The sequence below is a fragment of the Stegastes partitus genome, unplaced genomic scaffold (genome assembly GCF_000690725.1).
Source record: "Stegastes partitus isolate 25-593 unplaced genomic scaffold, Stegastes_partitus-1.0.2 Scaffold1503, whole genome shotgun sequence".
In the NCBI taxonomy this organism is placed as follows: Eukaryota; Metazoa; Chordata; class Actinopteri; family Pomacentridae; genus Stegastes; species Stegastes partitus.
The window spans coordinates 131,947-154,470 of NW_007579234.1; the positions used below are offsets into that span (position 1 = coordinate 131,947).

The window sequence follows — 22,524 nt, forward strand, 5'->3', positions numbered from 1 at the left end:
ATGTGAATTTCTCCACTGTGAGATAAATAAAGGCATATCTTATCTTATCTTATCTTATCTTATAAATGGGAGAACATTCATACTTTTCACACAAGCAACCACTGTTGTGATTATATGACACCATGAATCATAATTATCCCCTAATACTGCTTGATATTCTGCAGTACAAATAAGGAGTGGTCAGCAACGGTTGGAGAATGTTTACAATGTTTTCAGGTCTCATAACTCTATTCTTCCTTCTCCACAGCTGAGACCAAGATCTGTTTCAAGTACTACCATGGAGTGAGCGGAGCCCTGAGAGCCACGACCCCCTGCATCACTGTGAAGAATCCAGCTGTCCTGGTGTGTACGACTGTGTGTGTATGATAGAGAGATATGCTGTTAAATCAGCCTGACATTTGGACCTGTGGAGTCTCTGGCTTTGGCTCAGATTACATCAAAGAATTGTGATTAGTTGTGATCGTTGTATTTGCTGACATACTAGACGTGTGAGTCACCGACTGAAAGCGGTGTGTTCGCTGCTTGAAACTTCATATTCAGGTCAGAGTGTTTTTTAAATGCACCAGCTACCAGGGCTGTTGCCAATAAGCAAATTTCAAGTTTCTGTAACCGGAGCCATAGCCACGATGGCCGCCTGGTCGGCAGGAGTTCTGTCTGGAAATCTGTTGTATTCTTTGAAAAATGGTCAGTTATGTAACGTACACATGATTTGTACATAATGGAGCCTTGTGGTGGTTCAGGCAGGCATGTAATTCATTGTTTGTATGCCATGTTGCAATGCTGTCGACTTGATTGATAACCAAATGTTGTGTCGTATATGACCACAATCAATCCCTAACACTCAGCTACATCAAAGATGAGCTGTGCGTCCTCACTACTACACCGCTGCCTGCTTTCAGTAATTTAATTCCCTGAACCTCCTAAGATGTCTCCTCTATTACCATTCACGATTTATGTGAGTTTAGCAGGACAAACGCAGGTGTGTGTGTGTGTGTGTGTGTGTGTGTATGGTCCTTGGAATACAGCTTTGCCCTGTGCTTTTTTTCCCCTGTGGTATGTAGAGTGTGACACTGTCTCTTGCCTCTCAGGTGGAGGGGCTGACGGAGCAGGTGGGCGTCGAACATCCTCGGAAGCTGATCAGCTTTACGTTGACAGGTGAGCTGCGGAGTTTTCATCCCTTCAAATCAGGGCCAGCGTGTAAGGGCAAGTCAGTAACTCGAAGTAAATTTAGCAGTACCTTCAAAAACAGACCAGACATTTGGATTTTTGTGATGCCATCTTATCATCATCTTTGTCTTACAGTCCCTTTGGGAAAAAACTAGAGTAAACTTTAAAAGCTGTTTTCTGGGAACACAGTGGCCTTGGAATTAAAACAGATGTCTCTGCCAGAGAAAAACTAAAAATGTTTCTTCTGAAGTCAGGCAATATCATTTTAATGAGTTTACAAGAACAAATTTCCACCTTGCTCATCCAATCCACTTTGCTCTTGCAGATCTGCGTGCCACTGGCTTGAAGAAGGGCATGTTTTTCAATCCTGACCCGTACCTGAAGATGTCCATCCACCCAGGGAAGAGAAGCGTCTTCCCCATCTTCAGCCATCACGGACAGGAACGGCGATCAGCTATCATCGCTAATACCACCAACCCCGTCTGGCATGGAGAGGTGATGTTTATGTCTTGTCATGCAGAATGTCTTTTAGCACCGACACACACGTTCTCTTTTTACACTATGAAATATGTATGTCAGCTGAGAATCTGTGTGTATTTGCTTTTGCCTCTCTACAGAAATACACATTCGTGGCGCTGATGACAGATATTCTCTACATCGAGGTGAAGGACAAGTTTGCAAAAAGCAGGCCGATCATCAAACGCTTCCTTGGTCAGCTCACTATCCCCGTCCAGCGGCTTATTGAAAAAATACCTGGGTGGGTTCCACAAAACAGACACATGCAGACATGAATTCACTCACAGCCAAATACACAAATAGAGCATACTTCATAATGTAAGCAGTTCAATTAGATGGTTATTCGTATGCTCTGTGGACAATGTTTATGTTTCCCATGTGGGGAAAATCTATTTCTATTGTGTACTATGAGTGTTAAAAACTTAAAATTGTAAAGTAAAAGTTGTCAAAATAGGATTACATCTATTTACTTCTGTCATTCCTCAAGCCGCCCCACCACTAAGTAGCCTCCCAGCTTTACAAGTCTGTGACAGTTTTACTCAAAGGCTGCATGTTCTGTTGTTGAACCAAGACTGAACACAAGCATCTGAGGAAATTAAGATTTAGTGAATTACTTTTTTTGATGGCAGTGTCCCCGTAACAATAGGAAAATCCTTAGTGTTGGCAGGTAACGGTTACTATGGTTGATGTTGCTGTTAGCTTTGATTGTACCGCCAGAGGTCAAAGCTTTGTAAAGAAGATCGATTTGAAACCAATAAACAAGGACTGGATGGATTAATGACTTCAACTTCAGCTGCTGTTTACATGTGTTTACTTCTCTCCTGACCTCTGTGCTCACATGCATTTCAATGCGGCTGATTCTCACTAAAGCTGTTCACATTTACATATTTTTCTTTTTCTCTTGTCAGACAACAGAACGAGTATGAAATAGTGACTAAATCGCAGTCCATTAAGACCTCAAAACTATTTCCCTATCTGTGGTTCCACCCGCTAAACTGCTGATGTTCTAACTCTAACATTGCCTGACAAACTCACCATACACGTGAGTTACAAACAACAGCTGTGCTGTGGATTTGGCTGTATTTTCCTGTCAGACAATCACTGCTGGAAAGTTGGGAACAATAGAATATCCTGGTCTCACACTCATTCATGTCTGTGTCGGTTGCTGTGCAGGCAACTGTTTTGCTGCGTTCTGTCAATCACAGAAAAAGAGGTCTTGTTCTTCCTGAAGGAGGCGTGGACGGCAGCAGCTCAGCTGCATTTAAAGCTACAGACTCTGAAACAGCACATTTAGCACAAGGCTAAACCCAGGGCTTATACAGTCATGGTGAAATGAAGCCTCTTTGCAGTATTTTGAGCTGAAAAGCTGAAAGACATATTCTGAGGATGTGAGACTTTCAGTAATTTGCTAAAAAGAAACACAACATAGAACCTTTAAGATACACACCAGGCCACAGATCCTATGTGATAATACATCATAGTATATCCTGTGTTGTTTGTTTCACTGGGCAGAATCCAGCCTGTGAGTTTCTCTCTGTGTCGACGCCTGCCCACTGAACATGTAAGCGGGCAGTTGCAGTTCAAAGTTGAGCTCACCTCGACTGGGCCGGATGGTAAATCTGCCTTTCAGCTCTATTTTAACATCCGTTACTGCACAGTGTATTTTCTTTAAATGTGTTTTCATCAATGTGCAAACTGGTCTGCCTGCAGGTGCCTCTCCTGATTCTATCATTGGCATTTCGTCCTTGAATGGAGCTCCAGGGACTCCATCCGATGATGAGGACTTGCCCCACCACCTTCCAGGTGTGGTCTCTGCTGGCCCCTCCCCTACAGGTTCTCAGGGCTCCCAAAGCATGTGGGAAGGCGGAGCCACAGCCTGCCCAGAGAAAGACCTTCCTCTTGTCGGAGCAGAGGGCAGATATATGGAACCTGAAAGCCTTTCGGGCCATGAATTGCTACAGAGGTCACTCAGTGAGGGCCTGGATGCTATTGAGGCCCCTAAAGGCCCCGGTGAAAGACCCTTGGGTGCTGCTTCACCCAAATTACGCTCGAGTTTCCCCACACACACAAGGCTCAGCGCCATGTTACACATCGATTCAGATGAGGATGAGGAGAGGTCCGGCGCCAATGACATCACTCCGGTGCCACTGTCACCACTGCTAATGAATGGAGTACCTCCAGACGTCAGTGGTCCTGAGGAAGACGACCTGTTTCCTGAGCTTCAGCAGGAGCCTGAGCAGCTGGAGCACTCAGTGCTGGAGGAGGAGCCTGAGGGTGCAGGTGCTATGATAGAAGACATCCCTCCTGGGGCAGAAGTGGCCCCGGAGGGTGAGCTTGGTTTGGACTTGGAGGATGTTCTGGAGCCAGACGTTTTCCTTGAAGTGGAGGAGGCTCCATTCGCAGAGGCTCATAATGTTTTGCCAGAGGGTGGACAGGTAGCTGAGCAAGGCAGGGGGCCTGTGGAGGACCCTTCATCAGAGATCGACACCTGCTCAATGGCTACAGCCCCTCAGACAGCGTTCTCATCATCAGAGAGCTGTCCAATCACACTGACCACTGCTGTGGTGAGTTCACTCTCCTTACACGGATTTAACCTTCTGTTTATATCAATTATATTACAAAACTACAAATGTCCTCCGAGACACTGTGAGTAATTACTATTTATTATTTATATATCTCTGATTTATTGGTTAAATAGTTTGTGTATAAAATGGCAGAAAATAGTTCAAAATGTTAATGTCAGTGCTTGAGGTAACATCTTGAAATTGCTAGTTTAGTCCTAATTATAGCTCAAGGACCAAAAGATACTCAATTTACAATGATAAAAAAACAGAAAAGCTGCAAATACACCAGTTTGAGAAACTGTAAACAGCAAATATTTGACATTAAGCTGCTTTCTGTAAAGGATTATTGTACATTGCGTTATTATTTAAAATTTGGTTCCTGTACATTTCCATGTTGGCTAACTGCTTGTTTGCTGCTTTAAGGTATGTCTCATATACATACATTACTCTCAGGGGAACATGTCTGCAAGGAAACCTCAGACCCAATTATCAGATAGAGCAATATTTTAACATATTTTAATAATTCTGTTAACAGTTTATGTTTTATTTTTTTTTATTCTTCATCTCTGACAAATGTATGTAATGATTTTTTTCCCATTTAATTTTCTCTTGTCAGTTTGAAGAACAGTGTGCTAAATTGTACATTACATTAATGTTTGTTCGCGGTCTTCTTCACTGTCTTCTTGACTGTTGATCGGTAGTATGAGAAAAAATGACTTTTGGATATGAACCTTACTGCCTGAGTGCTTGTGCACTTGCATTTGCAGCTTTGTGTGCATGCACGTTGTAATCAAAGCATCTCTAGAGTGCTGCTACATTTCACACAAACAGAACTTAATGTCCACCAAGTGAAACAATCTTTTAGTTCCTCCTAAACTACAGTAGTGAGTTAAATACTTGAAAATCAATACATTTTATCCCATTTGTCAACTGACAAGTAAGATGCAATTGAAACTTAAATCATCATCCATCCATCCATCCATTATCTATACACTGCTTAATCCTCACTAGGGTCGCAGGAGTCTATCTCAGCTGACTCAGGGTGAAGACAGGGGACACCCTGGACAGGTCACCAGTCTATCACAGGGCTACACTTAGAGACAGACAACCAAGTACACTCACATTCACACCTACAGACAATTTAGAATCACCAATTAACCTCAGCATGTTTTTGGATCATTAAAGGATGCAGCACCACAAGACTCTTCTGCAGCACCATCCTCCTACTTTATGGTGGAAAGTTAGTTGGAAATGTTTTTGCCTTTTCGTCTGACTTGTTTTGTTTTCGTAGTGACTTTCTCAGAACAGCGGATGAGTGGGAACCAGTGATCTGTATCCACTTTTCACTGAATCTTTTTTCACAAGCATGCTGCGATTGGTACTAGATGTCACGCGCCAATGCATATTTGCATAAAGTCAAACTTTCTTTTGTTGCCTTGGTGATTTAGCCAATGTTGGCTCGTGTTCTGAGCTGCCGCTGAGATCGTCTGACTTCCTGTAATTTACTGATATTTTGTAGCAGTAGGCGTGGATGCCTTACATATCTCTACACTGTATGTTTCACTCAGTTGATTCAGCTGCAGTTGTGGCATCATCTACAGTACTTAAATCAGTGTGAACTCATGTCAGTCAAATGCGATTCTGTGTCTTTGTCGAATTAATATTATTTTGTCGTTTTCCTAATTGCTTTTTTTGGGGGGGTATTTTGTAGGAACCAGAGGAGGGAGCTGAGACGGCCATAGATCCAGGGGGAGATGTAGAGTCCGGGGCCCCACCAACCAATCAAGCTGTGGATGATGAAGGGGGTGGACAAGCTGCTGCTGCTCCTGCTGCTGCTGCTGCTGCTGCTGCTGCTGCTGCTACCTCTGAGGTTGAAGGACAAGCTGCACCCGCTAGTGAGCAGGTGGAAGTTGAGGAGATCAGTGTTCGGAGGCTGAGCCTGCAGGCTTCAGGGGGCGTGGCCGAAGCCCAGGAAGGGGAGGAGACGAAGCCAAGTGAGGAGGCGGGGTCTGCGGAGTCAGAGCAGGTTACCACAGAAACAGATGGAGAGGAAGGTAGTCAGCTTTACACAAATCTCAAATGCGTCTTTAAAATCACTCGCTTTGGTTTTTTGGGTGAATGTCACAGCCAATAAGGGTGCTTGGTTGGGTCAAATAGTTTAGTCCATTACTAGTGTTGGTCACACAACACTTCTACCTCATGTTTAAACAAAATTCCTGCTGCGTCTTGTGTGTTTTCTGTGTTCAGGTACCCATGTCAACGGCCATCCTGTACGATCGCTTCCTTCTGTGCGTCACGACATCCATCGATACCAACGTGTGGACGAGCCTCTACCTCCCAGTGAGTGTGTGTGTCTGCACGTGCTGTGTCGCTGGTTGATTGTTGTGCGCGTGTAGCAGTGCGTCATTCTGTTCATGTGTCTGTTGTACATCCATGTCTGTTGGACATATGTGTTAGACCTGACAAAACCCTTAAAAAATCAAGCCAACATGAACCCTAGAAAATCCAAAGAATGACTTTATTGATGCAGTGATTCCTCATCTTGTAACCAAACACATTTGAAAGATATAACTAAGATTATATCAAGCTTTGAATTACTTTTTTGTCACACTACTAAGACTCTTTGCGTGACAATGTCAATCAAGGTAACCTGGGTTGTATCCACTCTGGCCTGAAATGATGAATTGCCCTGAACGTTCATGATTCCCAGAGGAACAATCTTAGTGACTTTCAGATGTCCTGGCTTATTATCTGGAGCCACCATGGGGATGATGGTTTTGGGTTTGGAGTCAGATGTGTCAACTGATATTGGATGAAATGCTGTATTTGTAACTAAATGTATTTGAAGGATATATGCATAGACATTCCCTCTGTTTTTAATGCAAGATGCTAGCATGCATGATGGTAAACATTATCAGCATTATACATGGTAGATGTTATCATTTTAATATGTCTTGATTCCACTGTACATAACTAACTGTATACAGTATATTCCATAGTTAGTAGTACACTTGTGTTTCTGGTGCAGGTAATAAATACATTTTGATCAGAGAGATGAATGTATGAGAGTGATGCTACAGTGAACTCTGCACTCTGCAAAAGGGAACTCTGACCTGCAAATCTGTTGGAGCTGGCTGGAAATTGTAGCAAAACAGGAAACACAGACTTGAATGTGGCCATTTTACTGTTTATTGGAACGAAATGGAAAAAGAAAAAAATCTGATCTAAAATGTATTGGACTACTAATGAAGATCCTGAAGTGTGTTAGTTATTTCTTGGGAAGCTTCATCTTTAATTTTTACAGTTATACGTCCGCAAGGCACTAAACACCTACTTTGTATCCATTATTGATTGCCTCTCAGACTGGGAGGCTCGGATCGACAGCCATGGAAGGATCTTCTTTGTGGACCACGTGAACAGAACCACCACGTGGCAGCGTCCCACTGGACCACCTGCCCCACAGGGCCTGACCCGCTCCAACTCCATTCAGCAGATGGAGCAGCTCAACCGCAGGTGGGTTTAAAAAAAAAAAGAGAAATCATCATAACTGGAATAGTCTAGATTTGTAAGTAGTGAGCAGAGACCACCAATGAGTGTGTGTATATGTTTAATATGTGACTAAATCAGAGTCATCAGTCGCGGCTTTTAATACTCAAGAAAGGCAAAACAAAACTTGGTGTTAACTAAACTGGGATCTCAAAGGTGTTTCATTTCTCATGTGTACTCTCATGTCTTTTTATCAGGATATTGCCCGTGGTTGTCTTCTTACATCAGAGCTAAACAATTAATTGATTTTAAGTAGACATCAGGATTTGAAACTATTCAATTAACAAATCACAAAGACTATCAATTTATAATATGCATTAAGCAGCACATCTGGAAATTAAACTGTTGTGGGGTTTTAGAAGTCATCCTCGTTGTGCGACCTTTCCTGGCATCTTGTGGTAACATTTAGTCACATGTTACAATCAGGACCACACTATTACAAAGTGAACTCTGAACCCAAGCGTGACGAAAATCAAATCGCAATGTTTGTCAGGAAAAATCACATTTAGATATTTTCCCCAAGTCGTTCAGCCCTACTGTGTTTGTTTTTATTTTGGGATTTTTGAACAAATAAACCCTTGAATGAACGAAGATGTCCAAAGAGGAGGAGTGCTTCTGTATTTTGCTCTCTTTGCTAAAGAGGCCTCAATTTTATTCTTTTCTTTGATTTTCCTAAAAAGCAGTTGCACTCCAAGACTCTGTTTTTTTGGTGAGCTGGTGAAAAACTGTACTTCATCTGTTGCTCTTGATCCCAGATACCAGAGCATCAGGAGAACCATAACCAACAGTGATCGTTCAGAGGAAGCCCCAGTTGACCTGCTTCCTGAACCAGAAAGTGAACTGATGCCCCACTCCATTTCTGGTACGTCTCAGTGGACTTATAACAGACAAATGTAGAAATATTTTTACATACATGTATATATAAAAAGAACTCCGAATTATTTTTGAGAAAAAAATATGTGTCCCTCTACATGAGTCAAGATTCATCTTTTAAAATACTGTTATAAGCCATGAGTCTGAAAACTGTATATAGACAAAGACTTTTAAATGGCAGTAGTCTGCAAAGATGTCTTCTTTTGCGTCACTTGCGCTGCAAAATTCTAGATGTAATTTTGAAACTCTTCAGATCTGCTTTTGTGTAGCTTGTTTTTGTACAACAGCCTCACACGTTTTGTGTTTTCACGGCATAAACTGCTTTGGTTTGTGTCAAGCTCTGACTTTTATTTGTCAAATCTATTACAGAATACAGACGAGAAAGCGCAGTCGCTCACTCCAGTGGTCGCTCGCGCCTCTCCCTGCTGCTCCAGTCGCCAAGCGCCAAGTTCCTGTGCAGCCCCGACTTCTTCACCGTGCTGCATTCTAACCCTGTCAGTCTAACACGTTTATAACAAAGACACATTTAAACCTCAAGAAGCAGTTCTATTCAACAAATGTCACTTTGAGCTCTTATGATGCTGGTCAGAAAAAAAAAATTGATCTAAACTTTAACTAGCTCAGGGTGTATTAGAGAGAATTGGTTTCTGTGCAGGTTTTAGAAGTTAACGACAAAATACAAAGACATTTTTTCATGTGTTGATTTCTAGACCAAACAATTATTTCATCCATTACTTCAACCTTTATTTAACTTGGAGCACATTGAGGTACAGATGTATGTCCAATGCAGTAATAGTAAGTAAATAAGAAATATACTTATTATACACTTGATTAAACAGGAATTTTAAATTTTCAAAAAAAAAAAAAAAGGAAATGATTCTATAATTTAACCAGTAATCAGTCAATAACTTGCACCTGTAGTCAGATACAGATGTTCATATGGAAATGTGATCAGTTGAAAGATGGCTAAAAGATACCAAAGTTTAATTTCAGGGACTTTCCATGAGGTGCCTCTGGAGATAGGTTTACATGTAGTGCTGCTCATTCCAGCACATTGTGTGCACCCTTGAGCTCCAACCCATGTGTTGAATGTATTTCCTTCCTTGGATGCACGTCACATGACAACAGAACGCTGCTCAGACAATCGGCTCCATAATGTACAGCTCCACAGCACACCTTTCTGTTTTCTAGCACAATTCTAACATGTCGTCTCAGAGCATGCAGAACTGATCCTGCACTAGATATATAAGAACATAATTCAAAAACAGTTTTCCATCCTGTGCGAATGGACTGCAATTGAGCCCGAAGCTGGTTCTCCTGTCGGTCTCCTGTCTCTTTCTGATCACCTCGTTTCTCTGCCCTCTCTGCTCAGAGTGCCTATCGCATGTTTACGAGCAACACCTGCCTGAAGCACATGATCAGCAAGGTGCGTCGAGATGCTCATTACTTTGAGCGCTACCAGCACAACCGCGACCTCGTCACCTTCCTCAACATGTTCTCCAACAAGCAGCTGGAGCTTCCCCGGGGCTGGGAGATGAAGCACGACCATACTGGGAAGGTGTGTTTGACATGTGACTTTTGACATGGGATAACTCTGACCCTTAAGGTCACTTGTTTCCAGTGACTGTAATCTCCTTTCAGCTGACCAATAGAGTTTTAATCCCTACTTCAATTGTACTGGATGTGAGGATTTCTGATGAGTTTATCCATACGTGACTATTGATTTGTACATTTCAATCCTCAGCCCTTCTTCGTGGATCACAACTGTCGCTCCACGACCTTCATTGACCCACGGCTGCCCCTCCAAAGTTCTCGCTCCACCGGGCTGCTGGCCCACCGCCAGCATCTGAGCCGCCAGCGCAGCCACAGTGCTGGGGAGGTGAGAGACTACTCCCCACTGCAGCACTTGTCACCTGACATCAACTTAAGGCTCACACAGATAATGTTAATAGAGACCAATTACAAAAATGCTTAGTGAGTTGCTCTGTTGTGGGCAGAGCCGGGGGTTCTGTAGTGAAGCCATCAGAATGTTTTCTTTTACACTCAGAATATGTTCGAATACCACAGGACCACATCGGGATTTCAGAATGCAGTTACCCTCATCCTTCCAGATATCCCACTGTATTATGTAAATAACTGAGGTTCTTTATAGACATGTCGAACAGTTGATTGTTTTTATGTTGATACGAGGGATGGCCCAAACCTTTGGCTGATAATTGCTTCTGGCTTGTTTACATTCATCTCTTTCAAATCATTTAGGTCCTATATAAAGCACTGATGAGCATCACTCAATCATTGTCGTACTAGCAGTGATACGTTAGTCCGTTTCACCACAAACACCAGGGATCACACTGAATGTGATATAAAGCTCCTGTTGCCTCACAAATCCATACAACCCCCACCACTGCTGGGTGCCGTTCTCTGTTGAGGGTAAAGAGTTTGGATAGGTCTCTTATTAGGAAAACATTTGTGTATTGATGCTAATGCAACGGGGACTGTCTTTGTTCTTCATGCACCTTCATGCAGTCTTTTTGCAGTGTTCTGACATCAGAAACTATTGACAAATAAGCCTTTTAATACAAATGTACATAGTTATTTCACAGTGTGTCATTTTACCCATGATTGACCTGCTGGGTTTGACTTTGTGACACACGTAATCCCTTTCTGAAGATGCTTTTTAAAATACTTATATATTCATCAATGAGGTAATTCTAAGGTTTTATGGTGATGGTGCGCCTATTTGAAGCTAATTCAAATATCTGCAAGTTGTTTTTTGTACCGTACTGGCATGAACTGAAACAACTTCTGGGTCTGGGTGATGCTACATCTGTGTCAAACCAAACAGTGGGCAGTATGTGAAGAGAAACTAAATCTGTAAGGCGGAAATGAAATGTATATAATTAGCTGCTTTACCGGATGTATGGCTGCAAACTGACCGCTGCAGCGTCTTTTAATATCAGGTCAGGGAGAGGGGGGACGTAAAGAGAGAGAAATGCTGAGACAATGCCAGACAATAAAAACACGTCAGTGAGAGCAATAAAAACATATTGCAGCAAATTAAATGATGTCGACGCGACCACAACACGACAAAAGAGCAGCATGTTATTTTTCTCTCAATTAGACCTTTCTGTTGTCGTTGCTGTATAGCAGGTCCAGTCCACTGTCTGTGTGAAGCAGACAGTGATATTATTATGGAGTTATACATTTTGTTTACCTAAAAACCTGAGGGTAATCAGCCCAGCATCAATGTATCAGAGCTTAATTGCTTGTTTACATCTGTAGTATCACCACGCTAAATCCAAAACTTACAGTGATGCAACATTTTGCGCCCTTAAAGCATAATTTGCATTTCGTACAAGCACCCCCCCCCCCATGGTATGCTTTGGAAACTCATATCATAGTTATCCCAAGGCTGCAGGGTGGCGCAGTTGGTTAGCACTGTTGTCTCGCAGCAAGAAGGTTGCCGATTCCCGGAATCTTTCTGCGTGGAGTTTGAATGTTCTCCCCGTGCAGCGTGGGTTCTCTCCGGGTTCTCCAGCTTCCTCCCACACAGTCCAAAAACATGTTGAGGTTAATTGGTGATTCTAAATTGTCCGTAGGTGTGAATGTGAGTGTGCTTGGTTGTCTGTCTCTAAGTGTGGCCCTGTGATAGACTGGTGACCTGTCCAGGGTGTCCCCTGCCTTCACCCTGAGTCGGCTGGGATAGGCTCCAGCCCCCCCGGGGGCTTAAGCGGTGTATAGATAATGGATGGATGGATAGTTAACCCTCTGAACTTCATGTAGTTTCTGAGCGAGTTTGTTCCTGTTCCATTATCCCTCACTGTGAGCCCGTTTTTGACTTCAATATAAAATCCTGCACCTTTAACAGCACAACTATGGCTAAAAATAAAAATAACTCAACAATATCTTCTTTGCAGTAAAACAAAATAAAGAAAATATGAAAGTTTTATTTATTTATTTTTTTGATTATTTGTTTTACAAAAATGTAAAAACCTGATTGTACAACATTTTTCCAAGTTCCCACAAGTGTTACCACTCATGAAAAAACAGAGAATGCGCATGCAGGATATATTTTACTATCTCTACTAAGGAGGAATTTCACACTCCACAATGCACATTCATTCTTTAAAGATATTTCAAGTTGCTACTCTCCATACCGTTTTTGAGCCATGTTGCATTTATTTTTTAGATCAAGTTTTATTTCAGTCTCTCTCATTTGTATTCATACTTCTCTCCTCACTTCTCTGTGTAGACACAGCCTGCAGTTCAGCCAAATCATCACTGACTTTTTGTCACGTGCCACAACAAAGCCATGGTTTCATTCATGGTTTCTCAGTTGCACTGAGGGGCACAATGAATTTTTTAGTTTTATGGAAACTTTTTGATTTTGAATAAATATCTGTCAGCTTAGATTTGGTTAATTTTCCCGACAGAACTGGATGTCTGTGGGAGCTGTAAATTAATTTTTTTTTAAATCCAGTGATTCTTTCTAAATGGTGTCATTTTGGGGATTAAAGATAGCGGGTTTTTAACCTGCTGCCAGATTCTGGGGTTCAGAGGATTAATTGTGACAACTGGGTTGAGTTGAGGTCAGTGCTGACTGATGACTGGGTTGGTCTCAGAACTAGGATGCGACCTGAACTGTAGTGCGTCCTTTTGTCACAGGTGGTGGATGACTCTCGCCAAACCAACCCACCCGTCATGCCCCGCCCCTCCAGCACCTTCAGCGGCTCCAGTCGAAGTCAGTACCATGACGTGGTGCCTGTGGGTAAGTCGGACAGAATGAACATCCGTGGCTACGAGAGTAAAGCGATAAAGCACAAGACATATATCCTTGATTTTCTCCTCTTTATCCTCCAGCCTACAATGACAAGATAGTGGCGTTTCTACGGCAACCCAACATCTTTGAGATTCTGCAGGAAAGACAACCTGAGCTTGCGAGGAACCACTCGCTCAAGTATGCATCTCTCTTCCTTCGTCTTAGTGTTTTTTCTCTTTCTCTGCTTCCCTTTTTAACCTCCCTCTCTCCTCCTCTGTGGCCTTGCTCACCTCCAACACCTCCATTATCATCCTCATCAGTCATCCTGAATACATGGTTAACCTTTAATCCTAATGGATAGTGTCTGTTTAGCCCCTGACATGCGTGTGTGTGTTTGCAGGGACAAAGTGCAGTTCATTCGCAGCGAGGGAGTCAACGGCCTGGCTCGCCTCTCCAGCGACGCTGACCTCGTCATGCTGCTGAGGTGAGTCGTGCCGGAGTGTGATTGTGACACGGCGCAGAGACCGTTGGTCAGAATTACAACCAATTATATATCCTTCTTCAAAATTGGTAGCTTATGTCACCTTTTTAATTATTGCCCTTTGATCCGACGTGTTTGCACACATGGTAATTTAAGCTGTAAGTAGCAGTTACAGTCACGTGCTGAGTCATGCCACATGTCTTTAGTCGCTGTAATAGCTGCCTTCTCAGCCAGCCCTATTTTGTTTTTACATAAGCATCAGCAGCATTACTCTTCTATTACTCCTCACCCTTGTGTATGTGAATGTATGTGTGTGTGCGAGAAAGTCTAATTCCCATCTATGCTAATGCTACACTGCTCTGAGCTGTGTGGTTTCTTATCAGTACTTCATGTGTGTGTGTGTTTCTGACCGTGCTCTGTGTGCACGCCCCTCTCTCTCTCTCTCTCTCTCTCTCTCTCTCTCTCCTTCAGCTTATTTGAGGAGGAGGTGATGTCATATGTACCGCCGTTACTCCACCCAGGTTACTGCATCTCCTCGCCTCAGAGCTCCCCTGGTAGGTCTCTGTCTCGCTCTCTGTCTGCATCACACCAACCCCAACAGCTTTATAGGCATGATACACATATCTTACCTTTATTAAATCTTCTCCTTTTATTACAAAGAATCTAATAAAAGGTTTGTGTCTCTTAGTAAATAACCTCTTTTCATATATGACAGAGATTGATGTCAGGCTTAACCTAAAAGATGAATACACTCACATAAGACGTGAATAAACTCTTAGAAGAAATCCAGCTCACATTCCCTTTTAACTCTACATACAGAATTACTACAGTAAACTACAGTCACCTGACCTGATTCAAAGTACGTACATATCAAAGAACTATAAACAATTTAAGTAAAAGGAAACTGAATAAAGTGTCGTCGATACAAACACTTCTCTTCAGCTCACCTGTCACTGTTCTAATGTCAGTGTCTTTGTCTGTACACCTCTAATCTTTTAACCACAACACTGCCAGATGAAGCGATGGGTGTGTTTGTCTCTCAAATTAATGAAAGCTTTAACAGTCTGATACAAAACAACAATCCAGGATTAACCTGCATACACAACTTCCGTTTTTTTTTTGATTGCACATCCATTTAAACCTTACCCAGTTTTCACTAGAGATCATTAAAGTTCCATTTTATTTCCAAGCATTACCAAAATATATCTCCACACAAAGTCTGTATTGCTCTGAAACCTTCTTTTTGACATTCATTGTACACTTTTCCTTCCCCTCTCCTTATGTTCTATGTCTTTCTCTTTCTGTATCTGATTTTCTTTCTCATTTACGTCTTAGGCACTCAGCGAGCTAATGCCCGAGCTCCTGCTCCCTATAAGCGAGATTTCGAGGCTAAACTGAGGAACTTCTATCGAAAGCTGGAGACAAAGGGTTATGGACAGGGACCCGGGAAAGTCAAGTAGGTTTCATCACCACATAGAGAATTGTCTTAACAAGTGCTGATCTAGAAAACAGTGTAAAAGTAGTGACTCAACCAATGGTTAGTGCCATGTTTGCTGTTCTAACACCTAAAGTGGATCAGTTTATGGTTCAGAAGGACACAGCAGGGTTGTTTTGAAACAGATAAAACACTGGGTAGCGCAAGCAGTGATATCTGCCATGACTGAATGAAAAAAAGGCAGAAGGAAGCTAGTAATATTTTATTTTTTATTTTTATTGTTCACAGGACCATGAAGGAATTGATCCTAACTACAAAGCCTGATGTGTCTTATTCCTCTGTGCCACAGAGCTCCATTGTTGTGCAAAAACAATTAAAAACACATCAGTGAGCTACAGCTTTGCACTGTGTGACATGTTCGTTTATTGCCACGAACGCACACTGTAGTTTATTTCGACCCAATCCCTCAAACACATCCTGCTGTTGTAAATACTCACCAGAGCTCCAAATGTAAATTAATTTGCTGCTCAAAATACTCGCAGACAAATACGCTGTATCCTCTCTTGATTAACGTTTGCTAAAAGCTACAGTGTCCAGCTGCTTTGGGAAATTACTAAGCCTGTTTTTCAAAAAAATCTAACTATATATTTGTGCTATTTTTATAGATGCTAATGTGAATGAATGAACAGGCTCGGGCAAGGAGCCACACACAGATTAGGGAGGTCAGAAAGGACTCAGATGGACTGACTCATTGTTGGGTTTGATCTTTTCATGGGATTTGGTGACGCTAGCCTTATCCTTTGATATCCAACTTTATCAGACAGGATTTTCAGTGTCGTCAATATTAATACTTTTGCATTAACTTGTCTAGTGTTGGCTGTCCAGCTTCAGTCAGATCTGCAGGATAAAGTTACCAACATGCTTTTATGCTTTTTCCAGTTGTGTGTGGCACAACTGCAAATTATCTTCTTTTGGCATTATTGCCATTATTGGCAATATTGATTTTTTTTTGGAAAATTCAGACGCATTGCCTACTAGCTGAAGTTAATTAATAAAACAACACTACGTTCTTTGCTAACCCAAAAGTGTCAGGGATGATATTATTGGATTGAGTGCATGCTTTGTTTGTGTGTGCTCCTAGACTCATCATACGCCGAGACCACCTTCTGGAGGACGCCTTCAACCAGATCATGTGTTACTCCCGTAAAGACCTCCAGAGGAGTAAACTCTACGTCAGCTTTGTAGGCGAGGACGGGTGAGAAAGACACATTTTGCTCCCGTGTTATTTCAATATCAGACTTCAGACAAAGCAAGTGTGAGATGTGTGTCTTTCCTTTCTGTAAATAATCCAAGGAAGATTTGCTCAGCATTCATTCTTATCTTGAGCTTCAAAAATGATTATTTCACACACATCTGAAGCCACAGACTCCCAGTAAACCCACAGTGTTTGTGTGGACGAGTACTTGTGACATCATCATGTAGTATTTAATGCATTCTTTTGATTTATCTACAACATTTTTTTAAAAAAGGAAAAGTTAAGCTACACTTAATTTACACTAAAAGGCTTTGTTATTGGCTATAATTATTTTTTAAGTTGCTATCATTGTATCCGCTTGCATTAAAAATTTCATCTCACTTTAGCTGACGTGTTAAAATAGAAGATGAAGCAGAACAAATTCTTGCTAAAAGGCTTAATGCATTTTGGGAAAACACAAAAAAATTGTCAAGTTAGATAACTTAAAACTAAACAAAGGAGACAGAGCTCCTTGGACCAACAGTGATGATTAGTAATTGGTTGTTCGGTACATTCACACTTCTGCCTGGCTGCTGATGGGTCACATGAAGTTCCTGCTGTCAATCCAGGGAGCAACGTGAGGGAATATTCACTAAGAGGGAGTTAAGTTGCCTGAAAAATCACCAGACTTGTCTCGAGTTGCTCAAAAATTATCAATAAAACGCTCTTAAATGTCACCACATCTAGAAAGAAAACTGCTAAGCTGGTGACACATCCTTTGCTTATCAGTTCATTTATCATTTTGTGTCCTTTCCTTATTTCAAATGCACAAAGGGTCAGTGATATGCAGACTGTTGTCCCAATTTCTGCAAAATCCAATAAAATCTGATCCTGCTTTGATTGCACAGTTTTTGCAGAAGAACAGCAGAATTAATACTGACTCAGACCAAGATTTATACATATGTATGCATTGTGGGATGTGTGTTGCAGGTTGGACTACAGTGGACCCTCCAGAGAGTTTTTCTTCCTGGTGTCGAGAGAACTGTTCAACCCGTACTACGGACTGTTTGAGTATTCAGCCAATGACACATACACTGTCCAGATCAGCCCCATGTCTGCCTTTGTAGACAACCATCATGAATGGTGAGGCTTCTAATAATCTATGCATGTCTCTGTGTCTGTCTTGGTGATTGTATATGTTTGTTGAGGCTCCTGTGCTGACTGTAAAGCGTTGATTCTGTTCTGCCCTGACTGCTGCGTGCTGATCCCAAATTGGAAGCAATTTGCAGGGTGCTGTGTGGAAATTTGGATCAGCAATCTTTGGCTCACCAGTCAGTTTTGCTTCAGTGATTGGACAGATACATGGATGACCAGACTAATGAATGTATGGGTCAACACTAAGACAGAGAAATTATCAGCACACGCTGTGAAATCAGATCTTCAGGATTTTTATTGTCACATTGGACAAAACTTAAGGCAGCTATTAGGCTAAAGATTATCAAGTCAATGCCTGCCTTTTGTTCCCGTAGAGACAATATGTTTGATGCTAGAGACGTTTACAAGGCAGATAAGATAAAGATGCATCCTTAAAGTGAGAGGTAGATGCTGCGGGACTTATGAAGCTACACAACTCCTCATCCTCTCCTGCTGGTTGGGTTCTGTACAGCAGACTTCTGCACTGTTCCAACTCAGCGCTTTGCTCTCACAGTAAATCTTGGGGATTCTCATTTCTTGTCATTACTATGTCACCATCTGGTGCGTCCTCAGTTGGGTAAATGAGCTTCAAATTGTTCTTAAGCCTGCTAGATGCTACATGAAACACTCACACACAGACTGACTTGCAGAGGTTTTTTTTTTTTCTTTCACAGGAAAACAAATAATCTGTTTACTGCTTTGTTAAGAAAGGGTAAACCCACATCATCAAAGAAGGACATTCCCAACATTTGACCTGAGAAATGATTTGAATTCAGTCCAGTTCTGATGCCTGTGTTTTCCATGTTGTGCCCAGGTTTCGCTTCAGTGGACGCATCTTGGGGCTGGCTCTAGTTCATCAGTACCTGCTGGATGCGTTCTTTACTCGTCCTTTCTACAAGGGGCTTCTTCGCATGTAAGTCCCTCAGCCTGCTTCCCCCTGACTTCCCGTCATAAGTCAGCCTCCAGGGTACCACTACTTCCACTCATACGCCCTTCACTGACCGTTTAAGACCTTGCTGAGAATGTTTCAGTCAGATCCTCTCAGTCAGCAGCTGGCTGCAGTTTCTATCAGTAGGAGCAGCACCCTCATTAATAGCTTAGTCCAAACAACCTAAAACCCTGCCAAATGTCTGCACTGAGAACAGATGTTGTAATAATAAGGTTTCTTAACCTCTCCAGCAACAGTGATCCTTTCTTGGCTTCGTCATTATTGCATAGACAAGCATTTAATAAACAAACGGAAATTTGTGTTGGCCAGTATACTGCTGACTTGCAGGAAAATGTGTAGAAAATAATCCATAAGAGATTTTTGTGTTTAAATTTTTTTTTTAAAGTATTGCCCAGTGTAATAATCCTATTTTTTTAATACTTCAGTACAAGAAGGAATCCAAGTAGATGTTTTCAGTGTATCCATACTATTTATGGTGCATATTCACTCAAATGTAAAGAGATACAACCAAGAAAAAAACCCAAAACTATAAGTCATGCTGCCCAAGAACATGCTTGGTCGCACAAACAGCATGATCTGATTCTGTGCAGCATTAACTTAATCTGAAAATAACAGTGATATATTAAATATCTGGATGAAATTTGTAGGGCCTAGCATAAGGGAGTGAAAAGTGAGAAAAAACAGACAATAGATCAAGTGTTATAAAGAGGAATGTTGAGGGTGTTATAGTCGATGTTCTGATGTTCAGAATGTGCAGTTACCTTCATATAACCTGACTTTACTGTAAAAATGTTATCTCTAAGCGTGTGTTTCGACCTCTACTTTTATTCATTATCACTGTGCCTCTGTAAACATCTCAACACCCTACAAACTGGCATGGTTCATCTCAAGGAGTTTTGTCCTGATGCATAATAAATTTGAGCGAACCTATTTTCCTGCCCGCTGTCTTACGCTGCTATACTTTGGGTAATTAACCTTCAACCTCACTTCTTACAATCAGCCGTGGTTTATGACGCATCAATACCTTGTTGACCTCTCGGTGACCCCTGGTAAACCTTCCATTCATGCAGTCCCTGTGACTTGAGTGACCTGGAGTTCCTGGATGAAGAGTTTCACCAGAGCCTGCAGTGGATGAAGGACAACGACATCGAAGACATGCTGGACCTCACCTTCACTGTCAACGAGGAGGTCTTTGGACAGGTATGTACGGCTGAATAAGACAAGCCTCCGTACATTTGTTCAATTGGGACAGCGTCCTGTTAGAAATAGATCTGCATATAAATTTCATAAACCCCGTCTGCCTGTGATACTGCAGATTACAGAGAGAGAGCTGAAGCCTGGCGGGGCTGGTATCCCTGTCTCAGAGAAGAACAAAAAGGAGTACATCGAGCGAATGGTCAAGTGGCGTATAGAGAGAGGAGTGGCCCAGCAGACGGAGAGCCTGGTCCGAGGCTTCTATGAGGTACAGCACAATTATACTGATGTTGGAAACGTAAAAAATGGGCTGTTTAAGCCTGTCCTCAGGTGCCCACATAAATAGCTTGATCTAATCATCCCTCATGTTCACACTGGCTATTTCAAGATACCGTCCTCATGTGCTGCTATTATAAGTGATGACAAAACCCACAGTCTTTTCAGTTAAATTATATTAGAATGGGATCTTTCAATAGCCAGTATGTGCGGGGAAAATAACAGCAAACCAAACCTACTTCACATGATGCATGCAGTTACCTGAGTACTGTTTTAGGACAGATTTGAAAAACTGTGAACAAATTCTTTGTTGAAGCCTTGCGTTTTAAGTACTACTTTCTTCTTCACGGCACATAATGGCTGTAATATACTCTGTGACAGGATGGTTGATCAATAGCGGTGACGCAGTGTGGCTGCGTCATTGCATTAGCTTGCTGAAAATCCCTTTTTTTAATAGCGGTACAAACTCCGACTGACATCTGGCATTTGCAGCGCTGGATGATTGTGCTTTAAGCAGTAAGCTGGTGTCACAATATATTTCAGCTAGTAAGGCTAAAAATACTTCTGATCAAGCCAAAAGAGCAAATGACAAAGTAGCAGTGCACTTCAGTGAACTGAACAGTGACACATGAGCTCTTCGGTAGACATCTGTGACGTTCGCTCACTCAAACAAACGTACTTGTCTTGGTGAAGATTAAACCGATTCATGAAAATAAATCACATCGATTACTTACAAGTATCTGCTCCGTGCCATTTATGGATGCAGCAAATGTGGTTAGGCTCAAATGACAGCTAAACTTGTGGGTGTATTCTTTGAACTATTAGTGAGAATGCATTCTAATTTAACCCAGTAGGAAGATAGATGTTGACATCTGATAGCCCACAGTCCTGCAGGCTGTGAACGCATGACAAAGTGAAAGAGGAGTGGACTGTAATCTGGACAGGTGTTTATATTCAGCTATTTCCTTTTGTGTTTAGATAAATAGTGCAACCCCAACCCCTACTTAAATCCCTTTCCTGGCAAGATGACAGACAACCAGGCCAGTTGCCCGCCCTGGTATTCTAAACAAGTCCAATCCCATATTTACTGTAAACAGGCTGATGGGAAGTTTCCCCACAGTAGTGTGTGGCCGTGTATCTCCACGACATTGATCTACAGTAGCTGCATTGTCTCAACGCTCTATCTGTGATAAAAACATATGCTGTGCTATATCTTCATGTATTTCACTCATTCCCATGTATGTGCCTGTGTTTGCTTATTAGGTGGTGGATGTGCGACTGGTATCTGTGTTTGATGCCAGGGAGCTGGAGCTGGTTATTGCAGGCACTGCAGAGATCGACCTGGCAGACTGGAGGAACAACACCGAGTACAGAGGAGGTATGTAAAGCTCGAGGGCAGCAGTGAGGCAAGAGAGCAAGAGATGCAGATCAAAGTGTTTGTGGCGCACTGACAGCAACGTGATTAAATTAGCTAAGTCAAATACATACGCTCGCTCCGTTCCTGCGGTACATTCATTCACAACTTGAAGCTCCAAACGTGCAGCCACTAAACCTCTGCCAAGAGCAGTCGGGCATTAGATGCCTTGCTCTAGAGCACCTCCGTTCCCCCTTCTCATTTATTTTGTAGTGTCTTTCAACTGGTCCTGTGATTCAATCCAGCAATCTTCCTCACCTCTAGAGAGATACAAGAAAAAAAACAAAGCGTCCTTGTCATGAAGAGGACTGTTTTCACACTGACTTAGTCTAACCACCAGTGCCCACTGGAGGCAGCTGTTGGACCAGTCTGCTGCCATTTTAACCAAAGTATTCATGTCCACTGAATGAATGAGAAGAACCTTCTCTACCACCTTTACAAACTGGATCTCCGTTTTTTTTTTCTTTTAAATATATTTACTGATACTGATGCACCTAATTTGTTACTAACTTTGCATTTTCACACATAGATGAAAACTATAACGCTATTTCCCATGTTGTATTATTTAAAATGTACACAGTTTTGGAGATTGAACCACACTAGGGATCAAATGCCAGGACATATAAGCCTCTTCTCTATCTATTTTAATGATTGTAATCTGCATTGTGTGAGTCCTCTAACTCTAAGAGTACTAACGTCAGTACTATAGCACCCACTTTTCCATCCAGGTACCCACACTAAATTTTGCTAATTTGCTCTCTCAGTGAAGAAGGAGTTGGAGTGTTCGGATTTTCTTTGAGCTGAGGAGGAATAGAAAATTAACACACGAGAGAATCCGCAGGTTGACCTGCTGCCTGGATCTTTACTCCACATCATCGACACTTTTCTTGTTTCCTGTCTGCCTCTACTGCAATTATCCAAT

General features: G+C 42.0%; 1 protein-coding gene across 1 annotated transcript in view; it reads left to right on the forward strand.

Annotated features, from left to right (window-relative positions):
• Window positions 1–22,524, forward strand: part of hecw2a (HECT, C2 and WW domain containing E3 ubiquitin protein ligase 2a) — a 33,632-nt gene that overhangs the window by 5,345 nt on the left and 5,763 nt on the right. The window contains exons 3-27 of the mRNA XM_008300153.1: window positions 248–342; window positions 1,089–1,155; window positions 1,493–1,662; window positions 1,785–1,924; window positions 3,196–3,296; window positions 3,394–4,247; window positions 5,959–6,075; window positions 6,118–6,301; window positions 6,495–6,587; window positions 7,610–7,760; window positions 8,549–8,655; window positions 9,036–9,160; window positions 10,039–10,224; window positions 10,411–10,545; window positions 13,332–13,434; window positions 13,527–13,623; window positions 13,826–13,909; window positions 14,378–14,460; window positions 15,242–15,362; window positions 16,483–16,596; window positions 17,566–17,718; window positions 18,584–18,682; window positions 19,789–19,918; window positions 20,034–20,180; window positions 21,452–21,566. Of these exons, the coding sequence (XP_008298375.1) occupies window positions 248–342; window positions 1,089–1,155; window positions 1,493–1,662; window positions 1,785–1,924; window positions 3,196–3,296; window positions 3,394–4,247; window positions 5,959–6,075; window positions 6,118–6,301; window positions 6,495–6,587; window positions 7,610–7,760; window positions 8,549–8,655; window positions 9,036–9,160; window positions 10,039–10,224; window positions 10,411–10,545; window positions 13,332–13,434; window positions 13,527–13,623; window positions 13,826–13,909; window positions 14,378–14,460; window positions 15,242–15,362; window positions 16,483–16,596; window positions 17,566–17,718; window positions 18,584–18,682; window positions 19,789–19,918; window positions 20,034–20,180; window positions 21,452–21,566 (3,771 nt within the window). The remainder of the gene's footprint in view (window positions 1–247; window positions 343–1,088; window positions 1,156–1,492; window positions 1,663–1,784; window positions 1,925–3,195; window positions 3,297–3,393; window positions 4,248–5,958; window positions 6,076–6,117; window positions 6,302–6,494; window positions 6,588–7,609; window positions 7,761–8,548; window positions 8,656–9,035; window positions 9,161–10,038; window positions 10,225–10,410; window positions 10,546–13,331; window positions 13,435–13,526; window positions 13,624–13,825; window positions 13,910–14,377; window positions 14,461–15,241; window positions 15,363–16,482; window positions 16,597–17,565; window positions 17,719–18,583; window positions 18,683–19,788; window positions 19,919–20,033; window positions 20,181–21,451; window positions 21,567–22,524) is intronic.